The following is a 13,537-nucleotide window of genomic DNA, read 5'->3' on the forward strand; positions in this document are numbered from 1 at the left end:
AATGTTCATTGTAAATTTTGCTTCCCCACCCTGTATTGTTATGTTCATTGTAGATAATGCTGTTGGTAACTTGTCAAAATACGCCATCTAGTGGCCATTGTTAGTTTATGTTATTTAGAATAGTAGAAGAAGAATTAAAGAGGAAGTGGTTAAAAAGGTTCTCACCAGTACATGGCAGTGCTACTTACCTTGGTTTCTTTTGTTTTGATGTTTGTTCATGCATCGTCCGTAAGTATTATGTGTTTGAGGTGATTCCATACCTTGTACATTGCTGTTCGGTTGTGCACTTGGGTGTTAGAGTGTTCTTAATGATCTAAAAAATGTGTGGAATTGTTGCGCTGATTGTTCCGCTAACCGCGATGCTAATAGCAATGCTAGTGGTCTCAGTTCATTGTTATGCATGTTTGGATGTGCTGGTTGTGTTCTGTGATTATTGACACGATTACTGATATAGATATTCCTGTTTTTTCTGTATTACAGTTTCACAAAGAAATACAAATTACTCAGTAAACTACACTGATCATCCTCCGGAGTCTGTGACGTTTCTGAATGTTCTCATGTTTAACTGTTTGGATAGCTGGTTCAGCAACTAGCGAGGCCATTTACACATATTATTTGATTTTTTCATCCTGGCATATGTCAATGATTAACTCCAACATTAGTTAATTTGCATTATTATTTTTGGCGCTAGGTCAAATGTTCAAAAATACTAACATCTGTCACCACGTGTGTGTAAAATGCACACCTATAAATCAAACTATTAAATATTATATATTGATTTATTTTTCTGCTCTAATTTGATTTTATTTTTGTAAATCAAGGTCAGCCCTAATCATACATATCAAATGGAAGAAATAGTGCGTTTTAGGCACACTTAGGAGACAGATGCTAGTCTTGTAATTTTCTTTTGTTTACAATGTGCAAAGTTGAGTTGGTGGCCAGAATTTTAAAGATCATGCAAAAATGAACAACTTTTGAATTCTAACCTTTTTTAAATTGCGAAAAATAATATGAAGTTTTTTAAAACGAAGTGCAAAGTGTGCCTAAAAGGCACACCCAGATACCGGAGGGTTAAAGGGTTAAAAAAATCTAAAATGAATGATTATTTGATATGTATGATGATTAGGGCTGACCTTGATTTACAAAAATAAAATCAAATTAGAGCAGAAAAATAAATCAATATATAATATTTAATAGTTTGTTTTATAGGTGTGCATTTTTGGCACACTTGGTGTCAGATGCTAGTATTTTTCAACATTTGACCTGGCGCCAAAAATAATAATGCAGATTAACCGATGTTGGAGTTAATCATTGACATATGTCAGGCTGCAAAAATCAAATAATATGTGATCCACTTTTTATGTAGTATATTGAAAAAAAATAATTTTTTGTGTTTTTTGCATCCAAAAAAATGGTTTGTTTACATTACAAACACGGCATTTAAAGGGTTAAAAAATGTGACAGTTACTGAGTATTTGGTATTTTTATTTACGGCTCAAGTTGATGAAATAGAAAAAAGTGTACAAGAATTAAAAACAAACTGTATGAAAAATTTTTTGACATTATTCCACAAGTGTGCCAAAATGGCACACTTGGTGCTTAGTAAGGCCCTTGCTGGATGGGATACCAGAGGGTTAAGGACAAAATCTTCCGTTTCAGGCTTTATTCCGCAACTGATATGGTATGTGGAGATGTAGTGGTGTTTTTTGTTGTTGTGAGTGTTTTCTGGTATGTTACATACTCCTGTTGACAGTATCCGTTATCAATACTATATGTAACCTTTTGAAAACCTTACAGTGGGATCATGTATCACTGCCGCACTTGTCCTTGCTTTTCTTTAGCAACCACATTTGTTAAAGCGCTCAAAGAGGCGAATCAAGTACCATCAAATCTTTATATCCCCTATTTGTTCTGTATGAAGTCTATTTCTTAGTGAACTATTCCATTAGTCAAGGCTATTTAATACTTGAAATGCCTCACCATTTGCGTCTTTTGCCATCAGGTTCTTCGCTTTCATGACAGAAACTCTCAAGGAAAAACCGGCTCGCTGTGAAAACACAAAAACACTTTACAAAGCTATAAAAGCAACAAGTCAGAGCATTGAGTATCTTACAGTACGCTTGGTTATTCTTTTCTTTATTAAAGTAAACATCAGCATGAGTGGTCGATGAAAGATGAAAAATATTAACTTGTGTTTGCGTCTTGAGATATGTGGCAACTTACTCGTCCTTCACACCAGATTCAAGAAGGGAAGGCAGCTTTTAGTGAATATGCCCCACAAAAATGGAACGCCCTGCCTGATATAGTTGGACTTGCCACCAAGGTTATAATAATTTTGGCTTTTTCATTATAGTTTAGTTTTAGTTAGTTTTGAGGGGTTTTTTTTTTTCGTTAATTTCGTTAATTTCGTTAATTAGTTTTAATTCATTTGTAGAGCAGGTTTGCTAGTTTTTATTAGTTGTCATTTTTTTGGTAAATGCTTAGTTTTCGTTTAGTTTTAGTAGTAATTTTAGTTTTGTCGTATCTTTTATCTTCTTCGCCGTCATATTCAAATAAATCCCAGACAGGACTCTGCTGCTTTCTCCCAACTTTAGTCTCCATGTTTCCAGGTAGAGTGGGAACCAGAAGACGACTGGAAACGACAAGTGACGAGAAGTGACGGACCGAGAAGTGCCGTATGGTGCCGCTAGCTAAAATTGCTAGAGCAAAATAAATCGATTTCATATCAATCCGACATTGACAAAGACGAAAACGAAGGGAATTTTATCCATAATTTTTATACGTTTTAGTTAGTTTTGTAAAGACACAATACAGTTTCAGTTAGTTATCGTTTTTTTCTTTTAATTATAGTTTTTATTTATTTCAGTTAACGAAAATGTTTTTTCAATTCTAGTTTTCGTCATTTCGTTAGTGTTCGTTAACGATAATAACCTTGCTCTGGGGATGGGGATTTTTTCTTCTTTTTTTTTTTTTTCACCAAGGAGTGGCGGAGGTTATGTTTTCATCAGGGTTTGTTTGTTTGTTTGTCTGTTAGTAAGACAACTCAAAAAGTTATGGACAGATTTTTATGAAATTTTTGTCATTTTGTTAGTTTTCGTGAACGATAATAACCTTGCTCGCCACTTCAGTAGCTATTTTTAAAAACTGGTTAACAACGTACCTTTTCTCGACAGCGTTCTGTTGAGTTGTGTGTGTTTAACCCTGCAAACTCTGAACCATTAAATCAGAAAACAGACAATTCCAGTTCTTTGAAACTGGAGCCTTTATTGGTCCTTCTGAACAACCAAAAAATGTTTTTTCCAAATATCAATTTCCCTGTATGAGTTTCAATTTTGTATCATATTTGATACATCGGGTCTCAATGCTCAAATATTATTATTTTTGAACAAAGACATAATATAACACAAACATGTCTAACAAATTGGTAACTCCTTTTCAAAACTGTCAAAGTTCTGCCTCCTTCCTCGTTAACGACAGTCTTGTAGTGTCACTGGAAAGGCCTCTGGTGCAGACTGATCTCATGAAATTACGTTGTATGTGACGCCAGTTTATTGCATATGGCGTGTTATACATATGCATTTTCATCCTTTTGCGTGTTATTTAACGCCATTTGAAGAATGCCAATATGAAATATGAAGAACCTGAAATGTCTTGAGAGAAGTATGTGGAATTTTAACAATATTCTACCTGTTCCTAAATGTTTTATGTATTTGTAGATCCACTGTGATCTGTAAGTTGTGATGCACATGCATAAATGATAAACTATGGTACAATGTTGTTAAAATTGCACTTATTTTCCAACAGAATTTTCAGGTTGTTCTTATTTGTTCATGTTATGTTCAAGTACAGTTCGTAGATGGAAACATTTTCATTAAGGAATTTTACTTTTTTCACTCAAAAACAGAGAAAACTGTGGAGTTTGCATTATTTATAAGTTCTTATCCTATTATTTTACTGGTCCGGCCCACTTTATATCATATTAGGCTTTTTTTTTTTTTTTTTTTTTATTGATCAAGTATGTTATTTATTAGTATCTCTACTCTCCAAATCTAGACAAGCTGTATACAATCAACATAACTATTTAAATTTCTGGAATATATTCAGTGCTCACACTTTGAGTATGTTGTAAATGTTGTTATGTCTTCCAACAAAAAACCTAAAACTTTTCTTTTTTCTTTTCTTCAAACATCCAGAGAGAGAACAGCATGGACATATCTAGCTTTGTATAACATTCAATAGAAAAGAAAGTTTACGAGTAATATTTATACAGACTGAAAATAAAAATAAAAAAGTACATATTAAATCAAATAGTCTCCTTTTATATCACCATGGTAACATTTGGCATGTATTGTTTCACATAATTTTCCCATTTTTCCCAATGTTTGACGAATATTTCTAATTTCAGATTAACAGTGAATGTAATTTTTTTTTTTCCATTTTGTAAATATCCCATGTTATTTGAACCCATTGCTGAACAGTTGGCTGACATCCCTGTTCTAATTGTATATATCAGGTTTTTCAAGAAAAAAAATATCACATTGATCATGCAGAGGGCTTCAAAACTCATGTATCAAATATGACACATTCAGCGTTATACGGTTAAGTGCGACTACATATGATCGTTTACTTGCAGTTGCACTCTCTTTTTTATGATTTTTTTTTATGTTATATACCTGTTGAGAAGCACATTGAGGCTGCCTTGTGCATGAAATATGCTCCATAAATAAAGCTGAATTGAATGTTATACAGTGTCAGTTCTTTACAGAGAGTCTGAAAGGTTCCTGCCAGCCACATAAAAAGTGTAGATTAATACTAAAGAGGTGTTATTGGACCCCACAATTCAGTCTCCATAGGCATCAGTGCAGTCCTCTGGCTCCACAGACCATGCTTTCACCTTAGTGCTACCGCTGTGCAGTCCAACAGAATATCAGCAAATGCACTCAGACACCAGCTGTGGATGAAGCCTAAGACGCTGCATTAACACTGGGAAAAAATAATGTAAAGGACCAAAGTAATCATTTTTACCAAAAGTGTAAGACCACAGCAACCCATTTTAGAAACAACGCACCTGAGCTGAAAATATTCTGCAAGTGCACTGTTCAACTGTTGCGTTCGCCAAAGTGTACCTAATCTGAATTATAATGTGCAGTGAGTCATGCAAGAAGTTTTACCTTGGATTCTTGAACTTTTTGAAGAATAATATCGTGCTCCTCCTCACCCATATCAAACACCTGAAACAAAAAAGTCACTCAAGTTTTTATATAAGAAAAAAAAATGGTATTATGGATTTTTATATACAGTACTGTGCAGAAGTCTTAAGACACCCATCACTATGTCTTCTTTACATGGTTATAATGAGTATAATGTCTATTTCGCTGTCTCTCTATAAAAATATAACAAGGAAATAGAGGGAAATATATTGCACGGTAGTAACAACTCACAAAAAATATATGGCTTCTACAGGAAACAGTCAATGTTTGGAAATAATGAACATGTGTTGAATGAAATCTGATGTAAAACATTAGAACAGGGGTTCCCAAGGTGGGGTACACATACCCCCAGGGGTACTTGGAAGAAGCCCAGGGGGTACTTGAAATTTTTTTTGAGAAAAATACATTAAATAAGTCGTGTTAAATAACTCATCGTGTACTGATTACAAAATAAATAACGAGAATAAATGCTGAAATATAAAGAGTTAAGAATAGAGTAGGTTAAGAGTAGAGTAGAGTAGAGTAAAGTAAAGTAGAGTAAAATAGAGTAGAGTAGAATAGGGTAAAAGTAGAGTAGAGTAGAATAGAGTCGAGTATTACCCAAAAGAGTAGAGTAGAATAGAGTAGGGTTAAATAGGGTAGAGTAAAATAGAATTGAGTAGAGAAGAATAGCGTAGAATAGAATATATTAGCATAGACTAGAATAGACTAGAATAGAATAGGGTAGAGTAAAATAGAATAGAGTAGAGTTGAATAGAGTAGCATAGAATAGAATAGAATAGAATAGAATAGAATAGAATAGGGTAGAGTAAAATAGAATAGAGTAGCATAGAATAGCATAGAATAGAATAGAGTAGCATAGAATAGAACAGAACAGAATAGAATAGAAAAGAATAGAATAGAATAGAGTAAAATAGGGTAGAGTAAAATAGAATTGAGTAGAGAAGAATAGAATAGAATAGAATAGAATAGAATAGAATAGAATAGAATAGAATAGAATAGAATAGAATAGAATACAGCAGCATAGAATAGAATAGAGTAAAAAAGAGTAGAGTAAAATAGAGTAGCATAGACTAGAATAGAATAGAATAGAGTAGCATAGAATAGAATAGAATAGAATAGAATAGAATAGGGTAGAGTAAAACAGAATAGAGTAAAATAGAGTAGCGTAGAATAGTATAGAATTGAATAGAACAGAACAGAATAGGGTAGAGTAAAATAGAATAGAGTAGCATAGAATAGAATAGAAAAGGGTAGAGTAAAATAGAATAGAGTAAAATAGAGTAGCATAGAATAGAACAGAATAGAATAGAATTTTTTAAGATGAAAAAGTCATCATTTGATAGATAAACAGACAGACAGACAGACAGACAGACACCTTCAGAAGGTAGGCGAACAGCTCCTCGTCACTCTTCACATGTTCTGGTGAGGCCACGCCCACTCTGTTGACCACTGTGTACACAGCCTCCTCATAAAGCAGATCCAGCTACATGAAAACACACTCCACTTAATAACAGCCCTTGAAAAATAGATGCTCATGTTCTTTTGCTTCTGCTTCGTTGCACATCAAAAACAAGGATAAAAAACACAGCTGCATACTCTCATTGTGACTTTTAAAATTTAATCCCAGCTGAAATACAATAAAAGCAGAAAAGCTGAGCTTCTGAAGCACCTCGGTCCTGCTGATTCTGTCGGGGATAAAGGCTTGGTCCACATACTCTTGGGGCGGTGGCACTGTGCAGAGCCCTCTTTGGCACTGCAAGGACACAAAAACAGTTTAGGCTTTCTAAAAAAAAAAAAAAAACCTCTTTTCTGAAGGTTGTGTTATGTAAGGACAGAACAGAGAGCTCACAGTTTGTTATCGTTGAAAGCAGTCAATCACACAACACTACAGGAGGAAAGTCTGCTCTGGTTTGTAGCCTCCTTAAGGAAAACATAACATGCACAGAAAAGCCACATCGAGGGCTGATAAAAGAACCCAACATGAAAACACCAAAACCTGCACTTCCTCTAATGGCCACTTGAGGGTGGACCCGAAAATGCGTCATTACCTGTAGACCACCTGTTATAATACTCATATTTGCACATAGATTGGCCACAAAGAGTCCAGACATGAACCCCACTGAGAACCTTTGGAATGACCTGAAGAACACTATACACAGTGGTCCGACTCAAACATCAGCGTAAGTTCTTGGCGAAAAAAATATAGCAGCTCTGGACATATTAACCCAAAAAGACCCACACATTCACTGTCGACCAAAACCATCTACTGATCTAGACCAGGGGTCTCAAACTCATTTTCTTTCAGGGGCCACATTCAGCCCAATGTGACCTCCAGTGGGCCGGACCAGTCAAATAATAGCACAATAACCTATAAATAATGACAACTCCAAATTTTTCATATGCAAAAAAATAACATTAACCCTTTCATGCATGAATTATGAGCACCTTAATTGAGATTTTTTTTCTCAAGTGTTTTTATTCCTCTTTAGGCATGAAAAAAACTATGCGATTGAATTGTTTTTTTGTTTTGTTTTTTCATATTATTATTTTATTTTTATTATTTCTTTTTCTTTTCCTTATTTTTTATTTTATTTTTTTATATTTTACTTTTCATGGGGTTGCAAGTATGTCCACTCGGCTGGACACCATGCGTTTCATTTTTGAAGCAAAGAAACATGCGTTTACTGATATACTGTGTAAAATCTATGAAATAAAAACATTTTTAATGCTGCTAATCTGATGTTTTCTCACATTTAAACATAAACTAATATTAGTCATTACTCACTTCATGGAGATAATATATATAAAAAAAAAAAAAAACTTTTACATTAATTACATTATTTTTACATTATTTTACTTTTTTTTTTTTTTTTTACAGTCTAATAACAATAACAAGCAAATGATTTACACTCAAACATGTTACTGCAGATCAGGTTTATTGAGAACAGCAAAGTTACATTAACTGTATAAATTACAGTGTATGGGATGGTGCCTGAGCGTCCACTATGTCGGCTGATATGGAACTAAAACAACAAAACCCTTGAATATACAGGAGAACAGCTGGAGAATAACTGTCCACTCTAGTGACCACAATGCATGAAAGGGTTAAATAATGAAAACATTTACATTTTACAAACTATCCAAACAAAAAAAATGTGAATAACCTGAAAATACAGAAATTTCTGAACAAAAATAAGAAGAAATAATAATAAAAAAGCGTGATCAATATTGTGCCTCAACTTACGATTCATACATGTGCAGTACAGATCAGATCTACCAAGACACAAAACAGGCAGAATATTGTTAAAATTGCACTTATTTTTCTTTAGACATTTCAGGTTGTTCATATTTGTTCAGGTTATTGACGTTTTATTCTTAAAGGATATCAGAATTTAATGTTCTTTGCAGTAAATCAAAGAGAAAAAAATTGGTGTTGCCATTATTTATAGGCATGATGTCATATTATTTTTTTCACAATAAATCAAGAAGAAAATTTGGAGCCATTATTTCTAGGTTATTATGCTATTATTTTCGAGTTTGACCTCCTTGACTGTCAATATCTTCTGCACTTTGCAAATTCATCCCAGACTGGAACCTTTGGCGGGCCGGTTTTGGCCCCTGGGCCGCATGTTTGACACCTTTGATCTAGACTGTACATCCACTTATCCTATCAATACATGTAAATAATTGGTATAAAATGCAGTTTTTCATCTTTTCGTGGTCATCAGATATGACCCATTTGGATGTTCAGAGGTTCCATAGTTACCATGGAAACACAGTCATCTTCTACAACATTGATTCACCAGTAAAACCATGGAGTTGGATCAATGACAGTGGATGGACACACTGGGTTTATGTTCAATTAATGATGGATTTGACTTCATTTTTCTCTGTTTCTGATATATTAACCCTTGAATTTACTTTAAGCTTTAATGAACATCTACATGATCAGTGAATTAAATATAGGAAAATACAGGATTTACACACACATAAAAAAAAATAAAAATAATAATAATAATTTGGGAACAGCTACAAAAAGTACCACTTGGTCTTTACGGTTAAACCTGAATTGTTGCATTGAAATACAGGGTGTCCATGAAGTCTCTTTACAATTTAACAAATTCATTACAAAAGCAAATTAATTGACAAATCTGAGGAAATTATTACAAAATGAAAAGTAGAAGTAGTAATATTTTACTGAAAAAGTCACTTTTTCTTCAGTTTTCTCTGTTTCGACTTTGAGCTTCTATGAACATCTACATGATCAGAGAATTAAATATAGAAAAATAGATGAATTTCACCGAAAAAAAGCAAAATTCAGAGGATAATAGTATAATAAACCATGATAAATTACTTAGGAAAGGTTAAATAGAGAGGAAAAATTCATTTGAGAACCGACACTAAAGTAACACTGGGTCTTTATGGGTTAAACACTGACATTTACAGTGTGCATAAGAGATCCATGGTATAAATAATGCATCAGCGAATACATCCTATAATCAAAAGTAAAGGTGGTCCAATGTAATACTGACATTTTTTGGACATTTGGACAGCCCGTAAGTCACGACTTCAAACCACGACTCACGACTCTGTAGCGTTCCAGGCAAGTCACGCCAAACTGCCTGAGAACTGCCTGAGCGCAAGGAAGTGTGGTAGCTAGATGTAAACAAACCAACATGTCGGATCGCATGTTATGTTCATTTACAACACTGGTCAACAACAAATTTATTATTTAAGTTTTTTGAGCTGACTTAGGATAATTTGGGTGTGCTGAATCCAAAAATCACATTAATTTTGCTCAATCAGGTCAACTTTCTGAACTATGCTACATATTGGCTTTTTAACATTTTTGCTTACATTTATGGGCATTTTCACATCATATGATACAAAATTCTTTCATATTTCTTGCAATAAACGAGTTTCGAAGATTTTACTTTTGCCAATTTATGATTAATGTTTTTTTTTAATATTACAGGTGAATGAAATGGCTTCGACTAGAAGATCTTGCAAAAATAAGCCTGACGTATTCTGCTACATCTGCGGTGAATACATAACAAATAATAAATACATCCTGTTAGAAAATGATTTTTTTTTCTCTTAAAACCTATTTTGGGTGAGAACTAGGTAAAAAATCAACTGATAAAGTCACAAAAATGTAATCAATTTTGTGAGAAGATCAAATTTTTCAAAATCAAACTAGCAAAAAAAACCTGACCTGACTGAGAAAAACAGATGTCATTTTTGGATTTAGCGGTGCAAAATGGTCCTAATTCAGTTGAAAAAACCTAGACAACTTGCAAAAAACATTTTTTTGTAACCCAGTGCAATCATTTCTATCGCCAAAGGTGTTTGCTCCTTGGTTATTTGAGGGAAACAGAGGAGTAAAAATGGTGCATAAGGCAAGAGAAGCTATTTAAATTTATTCTTGCACTCAGTGGACTAAAAAGTAGCTAACACTAGAGTAGTTGCTGATTATGCAGAACATTTGCAGATAAATAACGTTAGAGCAATACCTAGTTTTAATAAACAATCTGCATAAACACCGCATCCACGGGGGCCGCCATTGCTACGGGACGTCAGAACTCGTAACTGGGAGTACATCGATCTAGTACGAGTTCACAGGTGGGAAGTCACAGGTTTGACTGCCATTCCAGTGCATTTTCACCGGTAGAAGGTTGGAAAAGCATGAGTTACGGGTTGCCTGGAACGCAGCATTAAACTGCTGTTAAACGCTGTGATTTCCTGCTGGTTGCATCTCTTTCCAGTTTCACTTCACTGTCCAACTACGGGCAAACGGATCTCTAAAAAACCAAAATGTGATCGGCAAAATACCAAATTTCTGTCTTCAAAATGACATCAGAGAGGGCAGTCCACTTCTATAAGGCAATACTTGGCCTCTTGCCTTTCTACATTTGTACATTAATTGAGAAGAAAAATTCGGATACTTATTCTCTCTGTACAAATGATCACATATGGGTGCTTCTATGAAACTGGTCCCGAAAAAAGGACATGGAGGCTCAAAATCAAACCAGATATAGACTAATGTTATGAAGCAAGTTTGGAAGCATTTTGAGTCTGTTTTACAAATAAATATTTACTGAGATAAAAGACAAATTATTTTTCAGATGAAACACATTTTTATTTGACGCGCGCATACAAAAATCTGCATGTAACATGGTAAAAAGGACACAAAAATTACGCGCTACTATTTTTTCAAATATCTTTTATTCTCTCACACTTATATTTTGGGAATAGAAGTAAATATGCAAGGCAGAGTGTTTCACAAAAATGACCACTGTTGCAAAATAACTCACGATTTATTACCCCGCCCCCTTAAAGGCAAGGGGTATTGTTTTTAGTTTGGTTTGTTTGTTTGTTTGTTTGTTAACACTGTAGCAGCAAAACTATTGGTTGAATTCATACCAAATTGGGTTTATAGATTACCAATGACCCAGAATAGATGTCATTATATTTTGGGAAAAGTCGGTCAAAATTCAAAATTTTTATGAATTTTTAATTTTTTTTCCCCATTAACTTATAATGGCCAACATTTCACACGTCTGCAGCAGCAAACTCTTGGTTGAATTCATACCAAATTGGGTTTATAGATTGCCAATGACTCAGAATAGATGTCATTATATTTTGGGAAAAGTAGGTCAAAGTTCAAATTTTATATGATTTTTTAAAAATATTTTTTTCTCCCATTTACTTATAATGGCTGAAATTTCAAATGTCTATAAAAACATCAATTTTGTTTCAATTTACTTCAAACTTGGCACATATATAGAGGCAATTGTGTGTGCTGATGTCAGCATATCAAAGACATGATGACATCAGCTGGATCGATGCCAAAATAAGCTACAATACTAAAATACAATACTATTTTTGTGTTAGAGCATTTAATTATTTGGTTCCAATCAGAGTGTGAAGGGGATTTTAAGCAATATAGTAAAAAATGCTCCAGAAAACATCTCCTGCTCTACCTTTAAATAAAGGTTAAATAAATAAATATACTTTTTGAATTTCTTTTTTTACCACTGACATGTAAGGAACCAAATATGGTAACTTCATTGAACTTAATTTTCTACATAATAAAAAAATGTGAAAAATTTCACAAAAGCAATAAAGTCTTGGTAGGTCCTACAATAACACACTGAGGTTGAAATTTTGAATTTCAGAGTATTTCTCAGAGCGCCCTATAAAGGGTTAAAACAGTCTGTGATAAAAACACACGAATGCATCCATAAATTGATCCACTGTCATGCAGTTCTTCATTGATGGTGTGTGTCTTCAAGTGCTTTGAACAAGCACACTGTAAACACATTCTTGGCACTGGCAGCAGGACGAGCTGAACATAGCCATCGACAGCAGTTTGTCACAGCTGAGCTTCCAGCCTTCAGAGCGCCCTCCGCAACCTGGCCCGTCTGTCTCCAGACGTCATACTGGCGACTGTGGTGGGCTGAATGACAGCGCTCAGACCTAACAGCTACATGTATGTGCTTTAACTGTACAGATGGAAAGGTGGAGGTTGAGTAGGGGTTACCTCAGCCTGGGCAGCACGCAGCATGTTCTCCTGTTTCTGCAGGACGGCGTTCATACGCTCAAAGAACTCTGCGCTCTCCTCTGAAATCCTGCCAACAACAAGAACAGACTCATAAGATCCATTTGTCTCCAAAAATACATTTAAGGAGCACTGAGGTGAAGTGTTTGACAAACTGAGAAAAACATTATCTCATTAGTCTGACATCTAAATATTTTTTTGTTGTGAAGTGATTAACACACAGTGGCATTTGAGAACACTGGTTGGATCACACTGCCTCCTGTTTGTAGAAAACACTTTGGAAGAGCAGCTGTCAATAAAGACGATGGAAATGAACTGTGTCTGTTTTAACGGCAGTACTGGACTCATGTACATATTCACCATGAACTGGTAGCTTATTGGCAGAAATATCAGGAACATTCTATTATTATTATTATTATTATTATTATTATTATTATTATTATTATTATTATTATTATTATTATTATTACCTCGTCCCCCAAAGGGGAGGCAAGGGGTACTATTTATTTATTTATTTAACACTCTAACAGCAAAAATTATTGGTTCAATTCATACCAAATTTGGTTTATAGATTGCCAGTGACCCAGAATAGATCTCATTACATTTTGGGAAAAATAGGTAAAAGTTTCAATTTTTATGAATTTTTTAAACCTTTTTTTTTGGCCCCCATTTACTTATAATGGGCAAAATTTCACATGTCTGTAGCAGCAAAACTATTGGTTCATTACATCCCAAACTGGGTTTGTAGATTACCAGTGACCCA

The 13,537-nt window shown here is 34.3% G+C and overlaps 1 protein-coding gene across 1 annotated transcript in view; it reads right to left on the reverse strand.

The window, feature by feature from the left end:
- Positions 1–13,537, reverse strand: part of baiap3 (BAI1 associated protein 3) — a 132,874-nt gene that overhangs the window by 71,554 nt on the left and 47,783 nt on the right. The window contains exons 3-7 of the mRNA XM_030140103.1: positions 12,757–12,844; positions 6,883–6,966; positions 6,589–6,696; positions 5,172–5,231; positions 1,981–2,047 (exon numbers count right to left, since the gene is read on the reverse strand). Coding sequence (XP_029995963.1) covers positions 1,981–2,047; positions 5,172–5,231; positions 6,589–6,696; positions 6,883–6,966; positions 12,757–12,844 — 407 coding nt within the window. The remainder of the gene's footprint in view (positions 1–1,980; positions 2,048–5,171; positions 5,232–6,588; positions 6,697–6,882; positions 6,967–12,756; positions 12,845–13,537) is intronic.

The sequence above is a fragment of the Sphaeramia orbicularis genome, chromosome 8 (genome assembly GCF_902148855.1).
Source record: "Sphaeramia orbicularis chromosome 8, fSphaOr1.1, whole genome shotgun sequence".
NCBI lineage: Eukaryota > Metazoa > Chordata > Actinopteri > Kurtiformes > Apogonidae > Sphaeramia > Sphaeramia orbicularis.